Consider the following 19,630-nt stretch of genomic DNA (forward strand, 5'->3'; position numbering starts at 1 on the left):
AATGTATACTCTCTTTTGGCCTTTGCTCTTCTTCATTCTTGTCCTTGTTGGACAAAACAAATCATGTGCTTATAAAATTTCTCACATTACAAACTGAGTTTGTTAGACATCAGTGGAACTTTCCAGCCTACTTTCCAATGAGTTGAGCATCTATTACCTCCAAACCAAAATGAACACTGCCATGATAATACAAATGGTGGACATCAAAGATTGAGAATTTGTGTCATGAAGAAAATTGCTAATGATGTAGTTTAAAATGTCATTCAAGCATTGCATATAAAGAGTAAAATATGAATACTATGCTTTGGTTTTGGTCCCATCTCAGTATCTTACTATGCATTTGTAACTAGTCCAAAATCTGAAAAAAATTAAAATCCTAAACATTTACCAAACAATTTGGGTAAAGGATAATCAATACATTTTCTTTGTAATCTGCCCATCAGATCTCAGTACATTCATTTTGAGATGAGTACCTAGAGCTTTGTACTTCTTACTGTAATGCACCAGACATTGAATTATGTCTTCTATCCTTCATTTAGCAAAGGTCAATCAGTAGGTTTCGATTCATCTGGTAGAGTTTCCTGTCAGTGTAGGAATTCCATCATCCACTGCTGATAGTTCTGTATCCACCATTTCACTGGGATTTTTAAAGGGTGTAGTCTTTAAGTTACATTTTACATTTTGTGGTAGAGGGCATAAACCCCACAGCTTGTACAATACTCTATCAAAGGCCAGTGTCCCAAATGGTGAGTAAAAAAAAATCTATAGTTTAAATTTATTAACTACAAATATTTGAATAAAGAACCCTCACCATTATTTGGTTAACATGAGCCATAGCTAATACTAGAACAACAAGGTAAGAGTTTGCTTCTTTTCTTAAAAAAAAAAATAATAATTTTTACTGTAATAAGTTAATGCCTAACAACTATCACAGGGAACTAATACATTTTTAAGAATCACTATTAACTCATAAGTTTTATATGTTTGATTAACTTTAATCCATTATAACCATTTTTCTTCTGATGTGTGAAATTGTCCTATTTTTGATCAGTTCAAGCTGCCTCATGCTGGTTCCTGTGGTCTTTTAATATACCTTAATCTTCCTTGCTTTGTGATGCCCTAGACATACTAATTCATCCTAGTCTAGAAATGTAATTCACCACTCTAATAAATCTGTAGAATTTAGTTATAGTAACACTACCATTATTATCATGGGAAACGATGTCTGATACCTTGGTCTAGACAGTGGGGTGCTCATTGCTATTAATGCTTCTAACTCTTTTTGGTAGACATAGCTGTAGGATGAGTACTCATGAGTTCATGATATTTCCAGTTAGCATTATTGGCTTTTTCTTTGCCTTTATGCTTCTGTCTCTTTATTCTGAAATGCTGCTTTCTAATTACATTTATTTATCTATCATTTTGGTTATTGTGTTGGCTTATTTTTGTCTCTGTGATAGACACCTGAGAACACTTAGGCAAGAAAGTTTTTTTTGTTTGTTTGTTTGTTTGTTTTCTTTTTCATTTACATTCAGAGGGTTCAGCCCATGGTCAGTTGTCTCCACAGCCTCTGGGTGACTGCATAGTGGAGACAGAAGATTATGTTTGGGAGGAGGAAAGTGACAGAGAGAGTGACATAAGGAGACAAGCACAAGATAAATTCTTCAAGGTCCTGCTACTTTGTGGCTTACTTTATGTAACAATGCCTTGCTTCCCAATGGTCACGGGAGCTCTGAACTCACCAGTGAACTGACCCATGCAAAATCTTCATAGTGCCTTCCATGGGGGACCAATCCTAAGCACATGAGCTTTTTTGAGAGATATTCAACTTCAAACCATAACAATTATGCTTAACTTGCTAAGCTTCTCTTATTTTTCTTTATGTCAAAGTCATAATGCCAATATTGTTGCTGATAACTAAAAGCTTTTTGGTATTTCTTATTTTATACGTGAGGTGTTTTTTTTTTTTTTATAGTATCAGGTAGTATATATTGGAAACTTAGTTGCTAGATCTTTCTTCTGAGTCCATTTTTTGTCCTCATGGCAACTCTTTCAGGTATATCATTTATCAAATGCTTAGAATCATAATTGTTGAGGATCAACTTTAAATTTTCATTTATGAATTTTTAAACCCTTATAAAGATTATCAAACTTACCACGGTATAGGAATTTTAAAATTGTAAGGTAAAGAAACATTTGTTTCCTATCATCTTGATATTTGAGAAAAATTTGGAAATTTTATCCTGTTTATTACAATTTTAATATGCAAATATAAGAACATGGAACCAGACAAGGATGTATCCCATTAAACTCTTATGGATTATAAGTTATGGCTCTATTGGTCATTTAATTTTCAAGAAACTTATTTTAATTTCAGCAAAAGTAAGACCCTCTCATTGATCTTTGACTTACAGTACTTTGTTTTGTACATTCATGCAGTGTTTCTGAATACAAGAGAGGCCCTGTAGTCTACCTTTCATCATAAATTATAGTCAAAGTTGGTGATTTTTTAGGCCATGTTCTAACTGAGATTGTGCCAAATCCACAGTGGTGGCCTGGAGAATGGTGCTCAAATGAAGTCAGTACTATGGAACATATTCATGAAAGTTTGTAAATTTCTCATGGCACTTCTTAGTAATATCTAGACATGTGTATTTTTAATTATTGAAAATGGTGAATGTTTGAAAAGAACTCTCCAAAGTGGATTATTTTATATCCACCTGTTTTAAAACCAAATTAGGAGCTGGAGAGATGGCTCAGAGGTTAAGAGCACTGATTGCTCTTCTAGAGGACCAGGGTTCAATTCCCAGTACCCACATGGCAGGTCACTGCTGTCTGTAACTCTAGTTCCAGGGGATCTGACACCCATGCCAAAACAAAACAACAACAAAACCCAGCAATGCACATAAATTAAAACGATAAGTCTAAATAATTAGTTTAAAGTAGGAAAGGTTAAAGTCTGGATTTAAGCCTCTGTAGGACCTGTTTAGAGTGTGTTTCTCTTATGGTAGCTATTTTTCAGTTTCCTTAGATTATTCCCTAGAAACTTTCTGCTGTGCCTGGTATTATCCACACAACAAAACATACCACCACCTGATTTTCTATAAAAACTGTGCACACTTTCATTATGAAATTTTGTTTTGTAACTAGTTAATATTTCTCTGTTTAGGATTCCATAGCTGATTAAAATCTTTTTCTTCCAACAGGAAGCTGCTTTAAAGCACAGACAAGAATGGTGTGTACAACCACCTTCTCGCAGTTTCTGCACCGACCTTCTTAATGAAATAGGAGCTGTTGGTTGGGATAAGTATGTCTGTTTAAAACTAGAAATGCCTTTGGTTTACATAATGCAGCTTCCTGTGTTTCTAGTTGTCACAGCTTAGTTTTCTGCCTACTTCTGCTTTTACTTGGCATTTTGGTGTAGAGTGTGTAATCCTAATCCTGATTGTTGCTGTCAGACAGGAATATTGTGAAATATTAACTTGAAAAGCTTCATGTGATTTGAAAGAATGGCATTTGGTTCAAATAGTAAGATTTATCTTATTAGGTATTTTTATTAGGTGTGCCTAACAATATTCTAAATGTACTACATGTTTCATGTTTAAAATGCTAGGTTTTGGCTTGATACTCAGTGAATAGAATTTTTACTCTATAAGCATGAAATCTATGAAAGTGCTGAGTGGCTAAGTTAAGATTACATTGAACAAGTTGGCCAGCTAGACTAACCTAATCAGTGACCTTTTACTACAAAGGAGCACCTCTCTCTTAATAAGTAAGATAGAGATGTATTGAAGAAGAAATAAAGCATCAACATCTGGCTTCCACAGCATGTACACACATATGTACATATGATTGATATATATATATATATATATATATATATATATATATATATATGCATTCCAAATGTAATACTAATAAATATGAATCAAAATGGAAAATAGCAGGTTTATTTTGGTATGTATACATAGCTATATTTGGCTGTTATTCAGTTTTGTTTTCTTAAGTTTCAATATCCACATGTATTTATACTTTCAGCAGTAAATCTTGCTTTCTCTAAAGAAAATAATGAATTAGGAAACTTAAAAGCAGGATGGATTTCCTGTCATACCTTTATTCCCAGCATTTGAAAGGCAGAAGCAGACGTATCTCTGTAAGTTCCAGGACAGCCAGGGCTATTGTAGAGAGACCCTGTTTAAAACATGGGGGGGGGGCGGAGGAGGGGAGAAATTTAAAAGAAATTCCGTAGATGGAAATGTAAATTGTTAAGACTTCATCCATGCATCACTTAGAAAAAATGTCTGGGAATTTCCCCGGTTTTCAGTTGCTGAATTCAATTCTTAGTGTGGCCATTCTAAGCACATTACATTTTGTTAATAAGTATATTACCAGCTTTCTGCTGGAGCTGAAACATCAGTGTGGACAGGCAGTTTAGTTCTGTTTATACCTGCAACCATTTTACTTCGGTGTTTATTTATTATTTCAGTTCAAGTTTCTTTATTACTAAGATCAATCAAAGGCTGACTTCAGTTACCACTTAGAGAGTGGAATTTTTCACCAGCAAGTTTTTCTGAATGTACTTAAGATGTTTTATTATTCTTATGTGTGTTGCTTCTTAGCTGTTTTCTAAGTTGGCCTTTTGACCACTATTTTAAAGAAGCCAAACATCAAATATCATTTTAAGAAAAAAAAAAAAAAAAACAGAGCCCATCATAGGTAGAAAGCATAATTCACTTTCTCCTCCAGCAGAGCTAGATGTCAGAGGGAAAGAAAGCCAAAGGGAAGAAGTGACCTTGGCTCCCACCATTGTGAAGAAACAGGAGGCCATAAAGGTAGTGAATCCCCTATTTGAGACTAGGCCTAAGAACTTCAGCACTGGTCAGGACATCCAGCCCAAAAGAGGACTCACACACCCTTCTACATCAGGCTTCAGTAGTGAAGGGAAGTCCTCTATAAGCAGCTTAGCATAGCTCCTGCCATTAACCAGTTTCCCCCAGCTCATGACCAACAAACAGCTACCCAACTGCTTAAGCTTGCCAATAGCTACAGGCCAGAGACAAAGCAGGAGAAAGAGCAAAGGCTGCTGACCCATGATGACAAAATGAGAAGAAAGCTGCTAGCAAAGGGAATGTTCTAACCTGGAGACTACATGTTCTTTAAGCAGTGATCAGTAGGTGGTGACTACCTACAACACAGACCCTGTTAATGTGGTGGTCTTCCTGCCTGCCTTTGTGTCTCAAGATGGAGTTCCCCTACTGTATCACCAAGGGAAAGGCCAGGCCAACGTGGCTGATCCACAGGAAGACATGTACCACTGTTGCCTTCACACAGGTTGACTCAGAAGACAAGGGTGCTCTGGCTAAGCTGGTGGAAGCTATTAGGACCAATTACAATGACAGCTAAAATGAGATCTGCCACCACCGGGGAGGCAATGCCCTGGATCCTAAAATAGTGGCTCTCATTTCCAAGCTGGAAAAGGCAAAGGCCAAAGGACTTGTTACTGAGCTGGGTCATATGTACACTGCTAAGTTTTCTGTGAATAGACATATTTACAAAATTTAAGAAGGAAACATATTTCTTTAATAAATTTACATTATAACCACACACTAAGTCTGTACTAAGTTATCTTCATGTTAGAATAAAGAGCCTGGTCCTTTGTCCATGTGTCTAGCTTCTAGTTCTAGTCCTTAAAAATCTTTACTTAGAACAGTTTTCCCTCTTAGCCATAGATCATTACATTACTTTCTGCATTGGGTTTGAGTGGAGCATAATTTTCTTTTGTGTACTTCTGTGTAGAGATGGTCATTATTTCAGAAATGTGAATCTTATCTTAATTTTGTGTAACTACTTCTTAACTTCATTGTCTTCTTGGCTAATAGTGACTGCAAATAGATCTGTACTTATGAGGCTTGAAACTTGTACATTGGTTTCTTGCCAAAAACTACAACTTCAACATCTAGTTATTAAAACTTTACTAAAATCATTATCACAAGTAATAGTGTTTCAGAATAGCTGGACTGCTGAAGTGTGTATAATAGAATTATTTTGCCTTTGCTCCCACAGGCTGCAGCACCTAATAATCTTTTGTTGCATGTTGGAAAGTGTGACTAAACAGGTTTGAGACTCAGGATAGCATTTTCCATCCTCACAAGATTTCTTCTGCTAGACACATAAAATGGGAAGAGATTGCTATAGGGCGTGGTTGAGGTCAGAGTGAGTTGTTCCATGAGTTGGCTGGCCTGATTGCTTCCCTTTTGTCTTCTCTTTGAAACAAGAGCCAAGCATATTTGATGGCATTTTTTTTCCCATTGGGGAATCTTAATCTCTCAATTCTTTCTGTCTACATGACCAACTTTCATCTCTATGAAAATCCTTTTTTTTTTTTTTTTTTTTTGCTAAGAATCCATCATTTCTTGCTTGTATTCTTTTTTAAAAGTCACATTTCATGGGTTCTCATTCAGATTTTGAGGGGTATTTATTTAGATTTATCTCATCCCAGCTCTAAATTTAATTAATCTCCTCTTACTATAATGGGCTTTCTGGAAAGATAATCTTTGTCTTTTTGTAGCTTTCTCATGAAATATATATATATATATATATATATATATATATATATATATATAGTTTGCATGAGGGTTTATTAGAGGAAAAGCTAAACCAATTTCTCTGAGCTTGGCTTTTTTGATATCCTGACTCTCCAAGTCCACTATATTTATCTCTATTCCTCTGTAGATTATACTGTCAAAAGTGCTTCTAAAGATTTTATCTTTGTTTCTGTGTTTTATTGTTTCTTTGTCACTTAATCTTTAGCTCTTTACTGGGCCCTTTGCCCAGATTTTTTTCTCTTGTGGCATACAGTCTTTAAATCCTGGTTGCCTTAGAAATTCTTTGATGCCTCCCACTCCCTGCCTCTCCCCCCCCCCTTCATCAGATTACTTAACTGAGTTGTTTAGAGAAGATTTGGTCCATAGTATGTTACTCCATTTTAGCCAGAAATGGATTTTACATCTAGCTCTAAATGTTCTGATGATATTAATTACTACTTAAAGTTTGTTCATTAAATCAGGCTTTGTGTTTTAAGTTTCTGTTCCTCATTAGGATTTGAAATATATGTATCTTTAAATAAAATTAATCATAACAATAGGGCACAGAAGAGAATAAAAAATATTGAGATGCTATAGTAGCAATTCCAACTGAGGTCATGAAAGTGGTTTGGTCTTTTTGTGCCCTGGAGTCAATCACTCTTTAGATATAAGTGGTCAGGAAAGAGAGAAATCCTTTAAGTTCACTTTCAGATGCTTCCATGTTATTCTGAGTATTGGGGATGTAGGCTGCCATAGACAGAGACAATGGTCTTTTTTTTTTTTTTATTCCTGTTCTCTTGACAAAATGTGTTTAAGGCAGGTTTCCAAATGGATCTGACATGATTGAGAGAAATCCTATTGAAATTGATTGAAACATAGAATTTTGAATCACTGCATTTTTTTTCATTCAGCTATTATTTAATATGATTTAAAACAATGAAGATATATAAGTGATTTAAAATAACCACATGGAACTTTACATATTGTGGAAGTGTCAGACTTCAACTAGATGATTACAGTAGGACTTAGTTACCATGATAAGTACTGTAGAAGTACAATTGTAGCATTTTGTGAGAATCATTAGCAATAAAGTCATAAGAGATAAAGTACAAAATGTGGTCTTTTATGGAATAAGTGTTCCAAGGGATACATTGGAAATGTTGACTTTCCCTTTGACTTGTACACATTGTTCTGATATGGTGAAAAGGGACTAGATTTCTAACTTGCATAAAGATGGAAGGATGTGAATTCCTCTGGCATATACCATTTGCAAGCAATAATTATGTATCTTTAGACTAAAGTTGCTACATAGAAGACTGTATGTGCTGTTTATATTATTCTCAGGATAAAATCCAAGATAAACACTTTCTTCCAATGTATAAATTCAATTTAGTCATGTTGAGGATATTGCTGCTTGGAACTATGTCACAAGATACCATTGATATGGAACCGTTAATGAAGTTACCGCTAGGTTGAGTGATAGGTACACTCCGAGGGTGAAGCTAGTCAAATCTACCTTACCATGTGTAAAATGTCTGTTTCCAAAACTCCTGCATCCTGGGAGATAGTTTTACAATTCTGTTGCCTAGACTATGAATGGACATGATTTAGCTGTAGGAATCAGGATGAGTGAGTGACTCAGAGTACAGCTCTTGCTGCTTGTGAAGAATTTCTTAGCAGAGGAAACACTGTGTGGATGGATTGCAAGAAATGTGGATTGAGATTTTTATCAGCATTTATCCAACACAATCCATAATTTTTGTAATTCTTATGTGTGGTCTACCAGAACTTGATAAAATCAGGCTAGGTCCTGCATACCCAAGGCCAATGCCTGCTTTTGCTGGTCCCTGTCATATTGTCACCCTTTGAGGCCTTTTCTGTGCAGCAACCAGCTAGCTGTCATTTAAAATATCCTCAAATCTGATACAGACAGTGATTTGTATGATTTAAATGCATTTTTGAAATGTAATAATTTTTCACACCATGTTAAAATAACTGTATTTTCCATATATTTGAATAAATAATCTTGTAAATTAGTCCAGTGTGAAATCTGTTAATAAGAGAAAGATCTTTTTATGGGTAATATACACCTTACTTTGTTTTTAAATTAAATAGTTGGCGTTTCTGGTTCTTTGTTTTTGTTTTTAATTTTTAAAAACAGGATCTCATTCTACAGCCTATGTTGGTCTTAAATGTACAAAGTAGGGCCATCCACCTGCCTCAGCCTCTCAATGTTGGGATTCTAGATATTAACCACCACATTCAGCTCTAATGGATACTTCTAATGGGTCATGTAGGATCAGGACTTAGGAACATTTTAGTTGGAAAGAAAAAAGTTATTGAAAAATAGGATGAAACTTACCATTTCCTTCTTTACTGAGGTGACACAGAGAATAAGTTGTCAACTGTTTTATCGGTCTTGTTTGCATTTCCATACTCATTTCAACTTCCCTAAAACATTCTCAGCAGCAGCTTCTTTGTGTGGTAAGATGAAAATGGTCTGACAGTTCTGGGTTATTTTGGGTGGCAAACTGTTTCCTGAAGATAAGTGTTACCTAACCCAAGATGAGTTTCTGTCGACTTCAGCTGATGATGTTTTCCAGAATGGCTCATTAAAATGTTCAGAGTTAGAGTTTGTGGATTGTCTTTGTGGTGTTGAGTATCCTAGTTTTGAAAGAACCTAATACTTTTGCTTTGTAGAGAGTTAGGTCATGTATCCTGTTTTACCTAGAACCATCTTAATGTATTAGTCTCATCTCTTTAGGCTCAAAAGCATTGAAGTTTGGGAGAAATGTATAGTCACCATTCATTGGATAGCGTATTTATTTTAATATTCATGTGTCCCTAGATATTTCATAGATTAAATAATTCTATAAGATGTGAGCTGGTGCTTTGTTCTTTTTTGACAGCATATTGTCATTTAGAGTGAGTACAATTCAGTGGTTGGTCTTCTGAGTTTTATCTTCAGAAAGAACTGGCTCATATGAAATCTGATATGCTACTGAAAAATTACCAGTATGTGTTCTTAGGCTTTGTAGTGAAGCCCATAATCTTGAAATCTGATTAATAATGCCATTTCTATTATTCCTAGTGCATTTCAAAGAATTGTAGCATTGGAGGAAATATGTATTTGTTTATACAGTTAAGTCCTAGTAATTAAAGTTTCATTATTGCCTATCACGTGTGTAACTACAGACCGGTAACTGAATGTCTCTTAGCCACAATTCACTTATGCTTCAGATAAAGCTAATAATGCCTTCTATTATAGCTGAAAAAGAAACATGATAATGTGTGTGCTCCAGTTTGCTTGTGGTTGCTATGATAAAACACCATGACCAAAAGTAACTTGCCGAAGAGTTTATTTCAGCTTCTAGTTTGTAGTTCATCATGAATGGAAGTCAGGGCAGGAATTGAAATAGAGATCATAGAGGAATGCTACTTACTGACTTGCCCAACCTGATTTCCTATGTAACCAGGACCAACTGTTCAGGCAGTGGTTCTCAACCTTCCTAGTGCTGCGACCCTTTAATATAGATTTCTCATGTTGTGGTGATCCCCCAACCATAAAATTATTTTTGTTGCTACTTCATAACTGTGATTTTCCTTCTGTTATGGAACATTATGTAAATTTACGTGTCTCTGTTTCCCAATGGCCTTAGGTGTTGCCTGTGAAAGGCTCATTAGACCCCAAAAGGGGTCAGGACTGACAGATTGAGGGATGACAGATTGAGGGATGCCGTACTCCAGTAACACTGCCCACAATGCCAGTCATTAATCAAATAAATATTGGCTGTGGGCCAGTATGGTAGAAACCCCTTTTTAAATTGAAGTTTACTCTTCCATGTTGACAAAAAGAAAAAAAAAATTCTAACCAGGACATTATGAGACTCATATTCTTCTTGTGTAAAGTAGATATGACCTGTTGCTGCTATACTAGTTTATCCAATAATGTTAGACTATCTATGAATTTTATACTACTTAATTATTGTAATGATTTAGTTACAATGAATAACTTGTTTTATAACAGGTAAGAAATAAAAATTAATAAAATAGATATATTAATACAAAAAATGTTGATGTGATTTCATTCTAGATACCCTACTAATATGTTCAAAGTATTGACATAATACAGTAGTGAATTCTTTTAAAGATTAGAATATATCTGTGTATTTAACTTGAACACCATTTGCATTCAGCTATTAAAGCTGATACCTAAATCAGTAAATAACTAGCCAGTTCCACAATATCTTCTACATGTTCATGCATACATGCTACATTTTCTCATTAAAAGAAATAGAAAACTACATTTACTACAGGAAAGCTTATTTGTCTGGCAAGTGAAAACCCAGATGAAAAGGCATGAGTTACTGTAAACTATGACAAAGCTGAAGTGCTTTCAGTCTATGAGTATTTGGCCACGTAGTTTGAGGAGAGATGAGTGTTCCAAGCTCAGAAGAAATGGGGAAACAATGTTAAACCTAGAGAATGAGGCCACAGGATGGGCAATGCAGTAGGTTTTTGTAGAATATGATTTTAACATATGTTACTTTTGTTTATGCTGTGAAACATTTTTCCAATGATGCAAAAATGTGTTCCATTCTTTTATGTTTTATTTGTTTAACTCTGGAAAGCTGTGTTACATAGCCTGATGGTCTAATAAAGAGCTGAACAGCTAATAGTGAGAAAGCAGAAAGGGTAGGCAGGGCTGGCAGGCAGAGAGGATAAACAGAAGGAGAAGCAAGGAGAGAAGATGGAGCAAGAGAACAAGGAGAGGAAGATGCTAGGGCCCAACCACCCAGCCAGCCACGCAGCAAGAGTGAATGTACTATATACCAAAGTAATAGAAAGGAAAAAAGCCCAGAGGGACAAGGTAGATGGGTTAATTTCATTTGAGAAAAGCTGGCTAGAAAAAAAGCCAAGCTATGGCTAGGCATTCACAACTGAGAAAAAGTCTCTGTGTGTGGTTTATTTAGGAGCTTGGTGGTGGCTCCCCAAAAGAGCCAAAAGAGTAAAAATCAAGTAATTCCAGTAGTTCAGTTGCACATGACAAGATGGTGCTATGAGGGTAGACTGCAGGGTTTCCACTGATGGTTCAGAGACTTCAGGGTATGAGGACTGACTCACTGAATATGTGAGGCAAGGAATTAATATGATTTAAAAGGAAGGATAAATGCTGATGCAGAAGACAACACTGATTGGCATTATAAAGGGAAATAAAGTAACAAAAGTGAACAGAGCGGGAGTTTTGAATAGTCTAGGAGTGATGTAATTAGTGTTTAACATTCAAAATGGGACCTTTAAAGTTTTGAAAAAGTCCATACCTCATACCCCTCAGTCTGGGCTTTGATGTGGGTTCCTGTTGATGTTAGGACTTCTTAAATAAATCTAATTCCTTAAGGAAAAGAAGCTCAGTAATTTAAACTGTTTGTCAAACTATGTACAGTATTTCAAGAGATTAAAAAACATTAGATTTAATATGTTTTAAGTCCCATTCATATTCATCCAGTTCAATATGTGCTCTTGACTCTACATTAGCAATTATAGATTTCATTGTTATTAATCTTCATTCTTGATCACGTCTTTGATCTCCCCAGGGCTCTCATCTCTTCCTTTTAAATTGCAGTTTTGCAGTTGTTAAGTAGATTGACATCAGTTTTTGTAGCTACCATTCTTCTTTTTTTTTTTTTTTGATTTTACTAAATTCTAAATGTTAAAAGTAAACAGTTTTGTTTTTATGATTATGTAAAACTATTTCACTGAGAAGTTACTAGCAGAGTATTTGTAAGGTTCCCATCTGATATTATTTATAAAACTTCATCTTCCAGTTTGATTTCTTATGTTAAAAAAAAATGCCCTTATTTTCGGTCAGTGTGTAATTCTACATTATTTTACAGATCTTTTCTTCTACCAACTGTTTGTTACTCATTTCAGAGACTTCCCCCTTTCAGCCAGTGCCTTTAAGGCTGTATTTCATAAAAGTTTCTATGCTTTTGCTTTAATCAATGCTAACTCTTGTTAATCTTGAAACTGCAGCTATTTTTAAAATCCCTGTATTTTTAAATACATATAATGTTTGTAAATAGAGAAAAAACAAATAAATGTATATCCTTCTCTTCGTTTTGGATCTGAAAAAATTTTCAGTCAGGTACACATGTATCTGAATCTTTGGAAAAGGTGATGGAAGCAAATACATTGTTGGGATGTGAGAAGTAGAAGGAAAAAAAGGAAACCATATACACAAACATGTTTTAAACCATAATTTTACTTCAATCTGTTTTCTAAGACTCTAGACAATTTACTAATTACATAGAACTTGATAATTTGGTTTTATATTTTAATCCATTATTGTTCAGATTCCTGTTGGCTACTTATTAGTGTTTCACAACTCCATTGGCCAGTATTTTCTTTATTTGAACCATTTTACCTTCATCCCTGGTCAGCAACCAAATGGGTTATGGTGATGTTAAAATGTTCCCAGAGTTAGAGGGTAATGCTGGTTCTTACCATCTCTCTGGGTGAAGAGTTGAACAATGGTCTCATCCCACTTCTGGTCTTTAAAGAGAATAATAGTATAAAAATGTCCAGCGCCATCCACACCCCCTGTGCACTAGTAAACACAATGCCAACTTTGAGCTACTTTGGCAGCAGCTGATTCTACTCAAGGGACTGTTGTTTTACAGAATGATGTATTTCAAAGGATATTGGTTTTCATTGTAGAGAATTCATGCATTTAGAGCAATCCAAAGCCAAAACAACTGAGTTTGAGTCATATGTTTAAAATATTAGTCATATTGAATACATGCCTGGATTGTGTCAAAAGCTATATTTTGTGCACAAAAGAAATTTATTGCTTAGAGACCAGTCCATACCTGTGCTTATACAGCATTTTCCATAGGTTTAATCTGAGTACATAAACAAATATCAGCTGGATTGTTGTACAGTAACATTATTGATAACAAAGGAGAAGTTCATTGAGGAGAAAAACAAATAAAGGAAGCATAAAAATCTCATACTGTATGAAACTACAGAAATGGATCAAAGACTTTGACAGGAAGTTTAATGTGTACATAAGTAGATGCTGACAGAAACATGCTGTGTGTGCCAAAGGTTCCAGTGATGGAAAAGCGAAACATAGTGCTCACTGACCACAGCATGAGTCTTGACACACATTGTAAATAATCCTGAGATCTATGGCTGCATTAAGCGCTAGGCTGCTGTATTAACTGCAGTAAATCTATAGCAGGAGAACAAGCTGGCATGCAGAAATTCCTGATTAATTTTCTCCGTGTAGTTGTAGGAATGGTGCCCTCCCCTGCACCCCATAGCCCACCTCTGTGTGATCATTTTTTATTCTCTGTTGCTCATCAGACTTGTGTGTGTGGATACTTCCTTCAGTACCATCAAGTTAAAAGCAGAGGATGCTTCTGGTAGAAAGCATGTGATCACTGTCAAGTTGAAGCCGAAGGTACGAGCCACGTTACTGTGATCAGGAAATGCTGTGAGAAATGAGCTCTGGATGTTTCCAGTGTTTAGAAGTGCTGCTTATTTTACAATGACATGGGTGACTTTAAAGATTTAGGGATTTATTCGTCTAGTTTCTAAAAGTCTAGATATAATTCCTGTCATTAATTTACTCCAAAATTTTACCAAAATGCAGATGTTATAATCAAGAAATATTAAAAGAGTCAACAGCCCCCAAGCACTGTGACATTAGTGTTGTACTGTCCAATATAGAAAAGAGTGTGTAAGGAGTGTGTCCCCTGTCCTAATAAAGTTCCAAGAAAGTCTCTTGCCTCTACTTCTGACTATGAGTTGTGTTTGTAGTTCTTACCTCTTTACTCATTCTACCCCCAACACACACACAAGCATGCACCCTCACACACATACACACACACATACACACACACACACACACACACACACACACACACACACGAATGTAAGAGAGAGATAGAGAGATTATTATTTTGGCTTAAGTTTTTGCCTGTGTATATTTTAAGAATTTTGAAAGGTTATGTCTACATATAGCCTTTGTATACTAGTGATCTATAAACTCACAAAACATTTGTTTTATATTTTTATTTCATCTTTATGTTTTAGCTCTAAATTGGGAATTTTAAAAAATAAATAGAAAAGCCCAACATATTAATCATTCCCTTAGTAACAACTGGGGAAACATTGAAATTGAAAGGAAACCAGGACATCCAGATTTTTATTGTTCCTGGTAGTCATCAATCAATTCTATTTCAAAAAATTGTAGTGATGAAAAGATAAATTGTATTTGTTCTTTTTAAAAATGTGTCTAGAGTTTAAGGGTTTCAAAAAAAAATAAACAGACATATAAAGTTATATTGGTTGGCTTAGAAAACTTGGTATGTCTTAGTGGCTCATTTCTCCTGCACACAAACAGAAAGAACATTTCGGTATAATTTTAAGACAAATCAACAAATAAATTTGATATGAACCTGATTAATTTTTAAAATGAGTTATAGGTTTGTTTCATTAAAATAAAGTTTTTTCTTTTTAAGTTATTAAAGGTAAGCTTCAAAAAAATAAAAGAAATCATTTTTTATCCTTACAGAAGGTCACATTCAGCCAGCAAAGTGTTTCTGCCTCTTCACTCAAGTCACTGTTTAGGTCCTATACACTGCCAGTGGGAAGGTCAGAACCCATGATTTTCATGCAGGGTTAAAGCTCCTGCGCTGCCTAAGCAGACAGTGCTTATGTCCACTCTGCCTTCTATGTTTAGAGGATTTTGTTTGTCTTTTATTAATTTTAAGTATTGTGGGGTCCAGTATAGCAAAAGATTTTTAAATTCTACTTAAGTATAACATTAACTTCATTAATTACTGGTATTCCAAATGATGATGTGGACATTAGTGTGCTCCACTATGTCTGTCCTTTTAAAGAAACAGCTTTGCAATTTAGATGAGATATTTCTCTAACACTGTCTTCCTTTGTCTGTGTTATGTCTATAGTTTCACAATACTTAACTACAGACAGACACTGCCAAAGTAAAAACAAATTTTCACCTGAGATGGAAGGAGTTAGGGGGTTGTATTTGAAAAAGACATGGGATCTTAATCTTATGTTGGTTTTTATTAGACCTATCGATTTAATTTAGATTTATAGATATGGCAAGTTTGTCTTCAATATGTGGTCTCTCCTCTCCTTCCCTTTCTTCTCCACTCAGTATTTGGGCCTAGGAATATCATTTAAGAAATATTAATCACTAAAAAGTATTTGGTAAGATGTTAGAGTTTAATATCTTTAACCAAAGTATGTTTTTTTTTTTAAACAAACCTTAAATTAAGGTTTTGCTTTTGGTTTTTTGTTTTGTTTTTGTTTGTTTATTTTTGTACATATACAGACCTTTGTTTCTTGACATATATTTAAAAAGTACATTTTGGTTTGTTTTATTCTTGAATACCTACTCTCCCAAATCTACCACCCTTCCCATTCCCAAACCACAGTGAACAAAATACTAATTTGGGCAAGACAACTGGTAAATACATAAACCCAGTAGAAAACAATGAAGTGTGTGTTACAGGCCCAGCACTTGTGTGTGTTCACTTAGGGGCAGCCTTCTTGTTTGGAACAGACTTGGTTAAATGTGTTCTGGAATAATAGACCATAGATTATTGCAACAAATATATGTACTTAATAGTATATAATTCCTTGAAAATATATCATTTGGCTTGCTTCAAGAGAGATTTACAGAATTATTTTTTTGAGAAATAATACTTGAACTTATACTTGAAAAAATTTTTGAGTCAGTGTGCCACTGTGTAATCGTAGTTGACCTGGAAGCTGCTATGTGGACCTGACTAGCTTCCAGCTTGTGGTGACTTCAGGGTACTAGGTCTACACATGTGTGTCATCTTGCCCCTTTCCTATATGCAGAATATTGTCAATTAAATTTCCAAAATAAAAGTTTTCAGGCTGCAGCTCTAGATCAGTTGGTTAACTGCCTTACCCAAGACCTTGGATTCCATGCCCAGCTCCATCAAAACAAACAAAATAACAATATAGTTTTTATAACTAATGCAAGTTGATATTATATACCCTAAAAGCTTAAGAGCTATCCCAACATTGGCTCTGTGGTTTGGTACATTGTATTTAGTTCTGCACTGTAATTTAGCTACCGTAGTCCAGAAGCTATTTGGAAAATGAATTTATATATGCTGGTTCATTCCCATGATCCCAGCACTTGGGAAGCTGAGGAGAAAGGATTGCTCAAAGTTTGAAGAAAACCCAGGCTGTACATTTAGTTGAGTTCCAGTGCTAGGCTGGCCTACACGGTGAGAGCCTATCTCAAAAGTACCCATCCCCAAAAAAAATTAAAATAAATACCAATGATGTAATTTTATATTTTAATAATTCATGATAAACCTCTAAACACATAAAATTGCTTTTTGGGTCTCCACTTATATACAGTTTACTTGAACAAATTGGCATCTCATGTAAGTAATAGTAATATGTATAATATCTTATATTTATTGAACTTACACCAGACGTGCAGTAAAACCACTACAGATCAGTTTAATTCATTAAATGCCTGTGTGTGTGTCTACACAATTATAAATATATACAACAAATGTCATTACCTCACAGATGGTAACAGAGGACTATTTGTATACACAGGGTTATCAATTATTGAGTATGCTTCTTTTGGTTAATTCTCTTGGGTATGGATATCCATCCATGTCATTGTACTTGTACTATTTCTTGTACTGAATCTTACTTAAATTTGGAGTTTTATTCTCTTTAATGTAATAAGCCATGTGTATTCTTGAGGACATCTAGGACCACAGAGGCTTTATGTAGACTACCAAGCCTTCCATTATATTCTTACAATACCCACACTGATAACTCTTTAAGTTAGAACTGAAACTGGTCATTAGTAGATCCCAGTGTGAAAAATAGCAAGCCAAAGTGAATCAAATTTTCTATTTCTGAACCAAAGAGATTTTGAGGGTACATTCTTACAATTTTTTAAACTTTTTAATATCTATATCTGTCTATTATCAATCTGTCTGTCTATTATCTATCATCTATCTATCCATCATCCATCTATCATCTATGTATATATCATCCATCTTTCTATCTGTAATCTATCAGTGTGTGTGTGTTCTATGGCACACATGATGAAGGACAGCGTTTGGTAGTCAGTTCTTTCCTACCATGTGAATTCCCCAGACTGAATTTGCAATATCATTCTTTGTAGCAAGCCCCTTTTCCTGCTGAGCCATCTGGCCACCATGCATATTTTTAAAGGATCCTGATAATTTAGGAGAAATGGGTCTTTTGTTGGTGGTGGTCATTGAGACAGGGTTTCTCTGTATAGCTTTGTAGATCAGGCTAGGCTTGAACTCACAGAGATCCGTCTGCCTCTGTCTCCCGAGTGCTGGGATTAAAGGTGTGTGCCACCACCCAGCTTTTTTTTTTTTTCTTTTGAAATGGAATTTTATAGCACTTTAATTTCTGTCAATTTCTAATGTGCAAGACTGAGAAGTTAAATGTTTCATCTAGGTAAAAGTTAAGTGGAATGTCTGGAGCCAGAGAGTGAAGGGATGGGACAGTTGGCAAGGATTGCTGACACAGCTCACAAAACTTAAATACAGGAAAGGTGTACATACTTTATCCTTCATGCTTTCAGCCCGTGCTCTGAAAGACAGCCTGGAATATCTTGAATATTCTCCATTTTCCTCAATGTGTTCTTTTCTTGTTTAGGATTAAGCATTATAATTCTTTTCCTGTGGCTTTGTGTTAATTTTGTTTCTGACTTTATATAGCCAGATAGAGTTAATTAATATGCATTGATACTAGTTTCATTTTAGTCACACTTACCCTGATAGCAAAACATTAATTCCTTGGAAAACATTGACTTCAAATATAGTTATGTAAAGAAAAATGTTATAGTTACATCTCCTTTTCCTTCTGTCCCTATGAAGTCCTTGGTAAAGTAATGAAAAATAGACTAAAATATAGAGCCTGGAACTTAGAATATTTTGTCATAGGAACTTTTTTTAAACTCATTTTCTTTTAAGAAATTTAGCTTTTTAATGGTAAGTAATGAGTATTTTTAATTATAAATGACTTTGAAGATTTCAGAATTATATTTTAATTGATTTTGAAATATAATTCTCTAATAAGAAATTTAATTTTGAAAAAACCTGATTTGTTTTTATGACTATCATTATTTTCCTATAACTAAGTAGTTAATTTTCTAATAGTTTTACTAATCTTAAAATTTTTTTGTTGCTTAAAACTGTTTTATTTTTCTCTAATGAAGCAGAGTTTTTTATTGTTGTTCTTTTGTTTGTTTTGTTTTTTTTTTTTTGTTTTTACTTTCTCTTTTTGATATGAGAGTTGCTTATTATGGGAAGTCACATTTAAATTAACAATTAATTACATATAATCATTGTGTGCTTCTGCAATATTTTAATGATGCTGTTCTAGTCAGCTGGTGACTGAACCTTATTGAGATTAACTTTGTGACCAGAAGGAATTAAATTCAATTGATGTAATCTCTGTTTAAAGAAAAGCTGACAGATTTTGTTCCTTCTCAGATCATACTGGTATCTATGATAAGGACTCAGATCACTGCTGCTTACTCAGCAGTTTTTGGGACCACCCACTACCCACCCAAATCCCTCCCCCGCCCCTGCCACTGAACCTTTTAGCATGAGGTGGCTATTAATCAGCTCCCGATACCGATTAAATAGTACAATTTTAGTATGTGCATGTATATCTATATATTATATATTACATAAGTATTACAGCAGTATATATGCTTATGGTTATAATATTTTTCATAATGTATCTAGTTTTTTTTGAAATGCTTCATGTCAAGTTGTCGCACAGACACAAGATTGACCTACTTTTATGCTTTGTCACAGTATCCTATAGAGCCACCAGATTGTTTTGTGGACTTTCCTGTTCCGTTCTCTGTTTCCTGGACACCACAGGTAAATAATAAAGTTTATTTTCAATAATTGAGTATTATATCCTTTTTAGTTGAATGATCATTTTAGTGTCTAAAA

General features: G+C 34.7%; 1 protein-coding gene across 2 annotated transcripts in view; it reads left to right on the forward strand.

Annotated features, from left to right (window-relative positions):
• Nucleotides 1-19,630, forward strand: part of Fancl (FA complementation group L) — an 88,438-nt gene that overhangs the window by 24,550 nt on the left and 44,258 nt on the right. For both annotated transcript variants that reach the window (XM_051200516.1, XM_051200517.1), the window contains exons 5-7: nt 3,207-3,307; nt 13,953-14,049; nt 19,487-19,555. In XM_051200516.1, coding sequence (XP_051056473.1) covers nt 3,207-3,307; nt 13,953-14,049; nt 19,487-19,555 — 267 coding nt within the window. The remainder of the gene's footprint in view (nt 1-3,206; nt 3,308-13,952; nt 14,050-19,486; nt 19,556-19,630) is intronic.

The sequence above is a fragment of the Phodopus roborovskii genome, unplaced genomic scaffold (genome assembly GCF_943737965.1).
Source record: "Phodopus roborovskii unplaced genomic scaffold, PHOROB, whole genome shotgun sequence".
Taxonomy (NCBI): domain Eukaryota; kingdom Metazoa; phylum Chordata; class Mammalia; order Rodentia; family Cricetidae; genus Phodopus; species Phodopus roborovskii.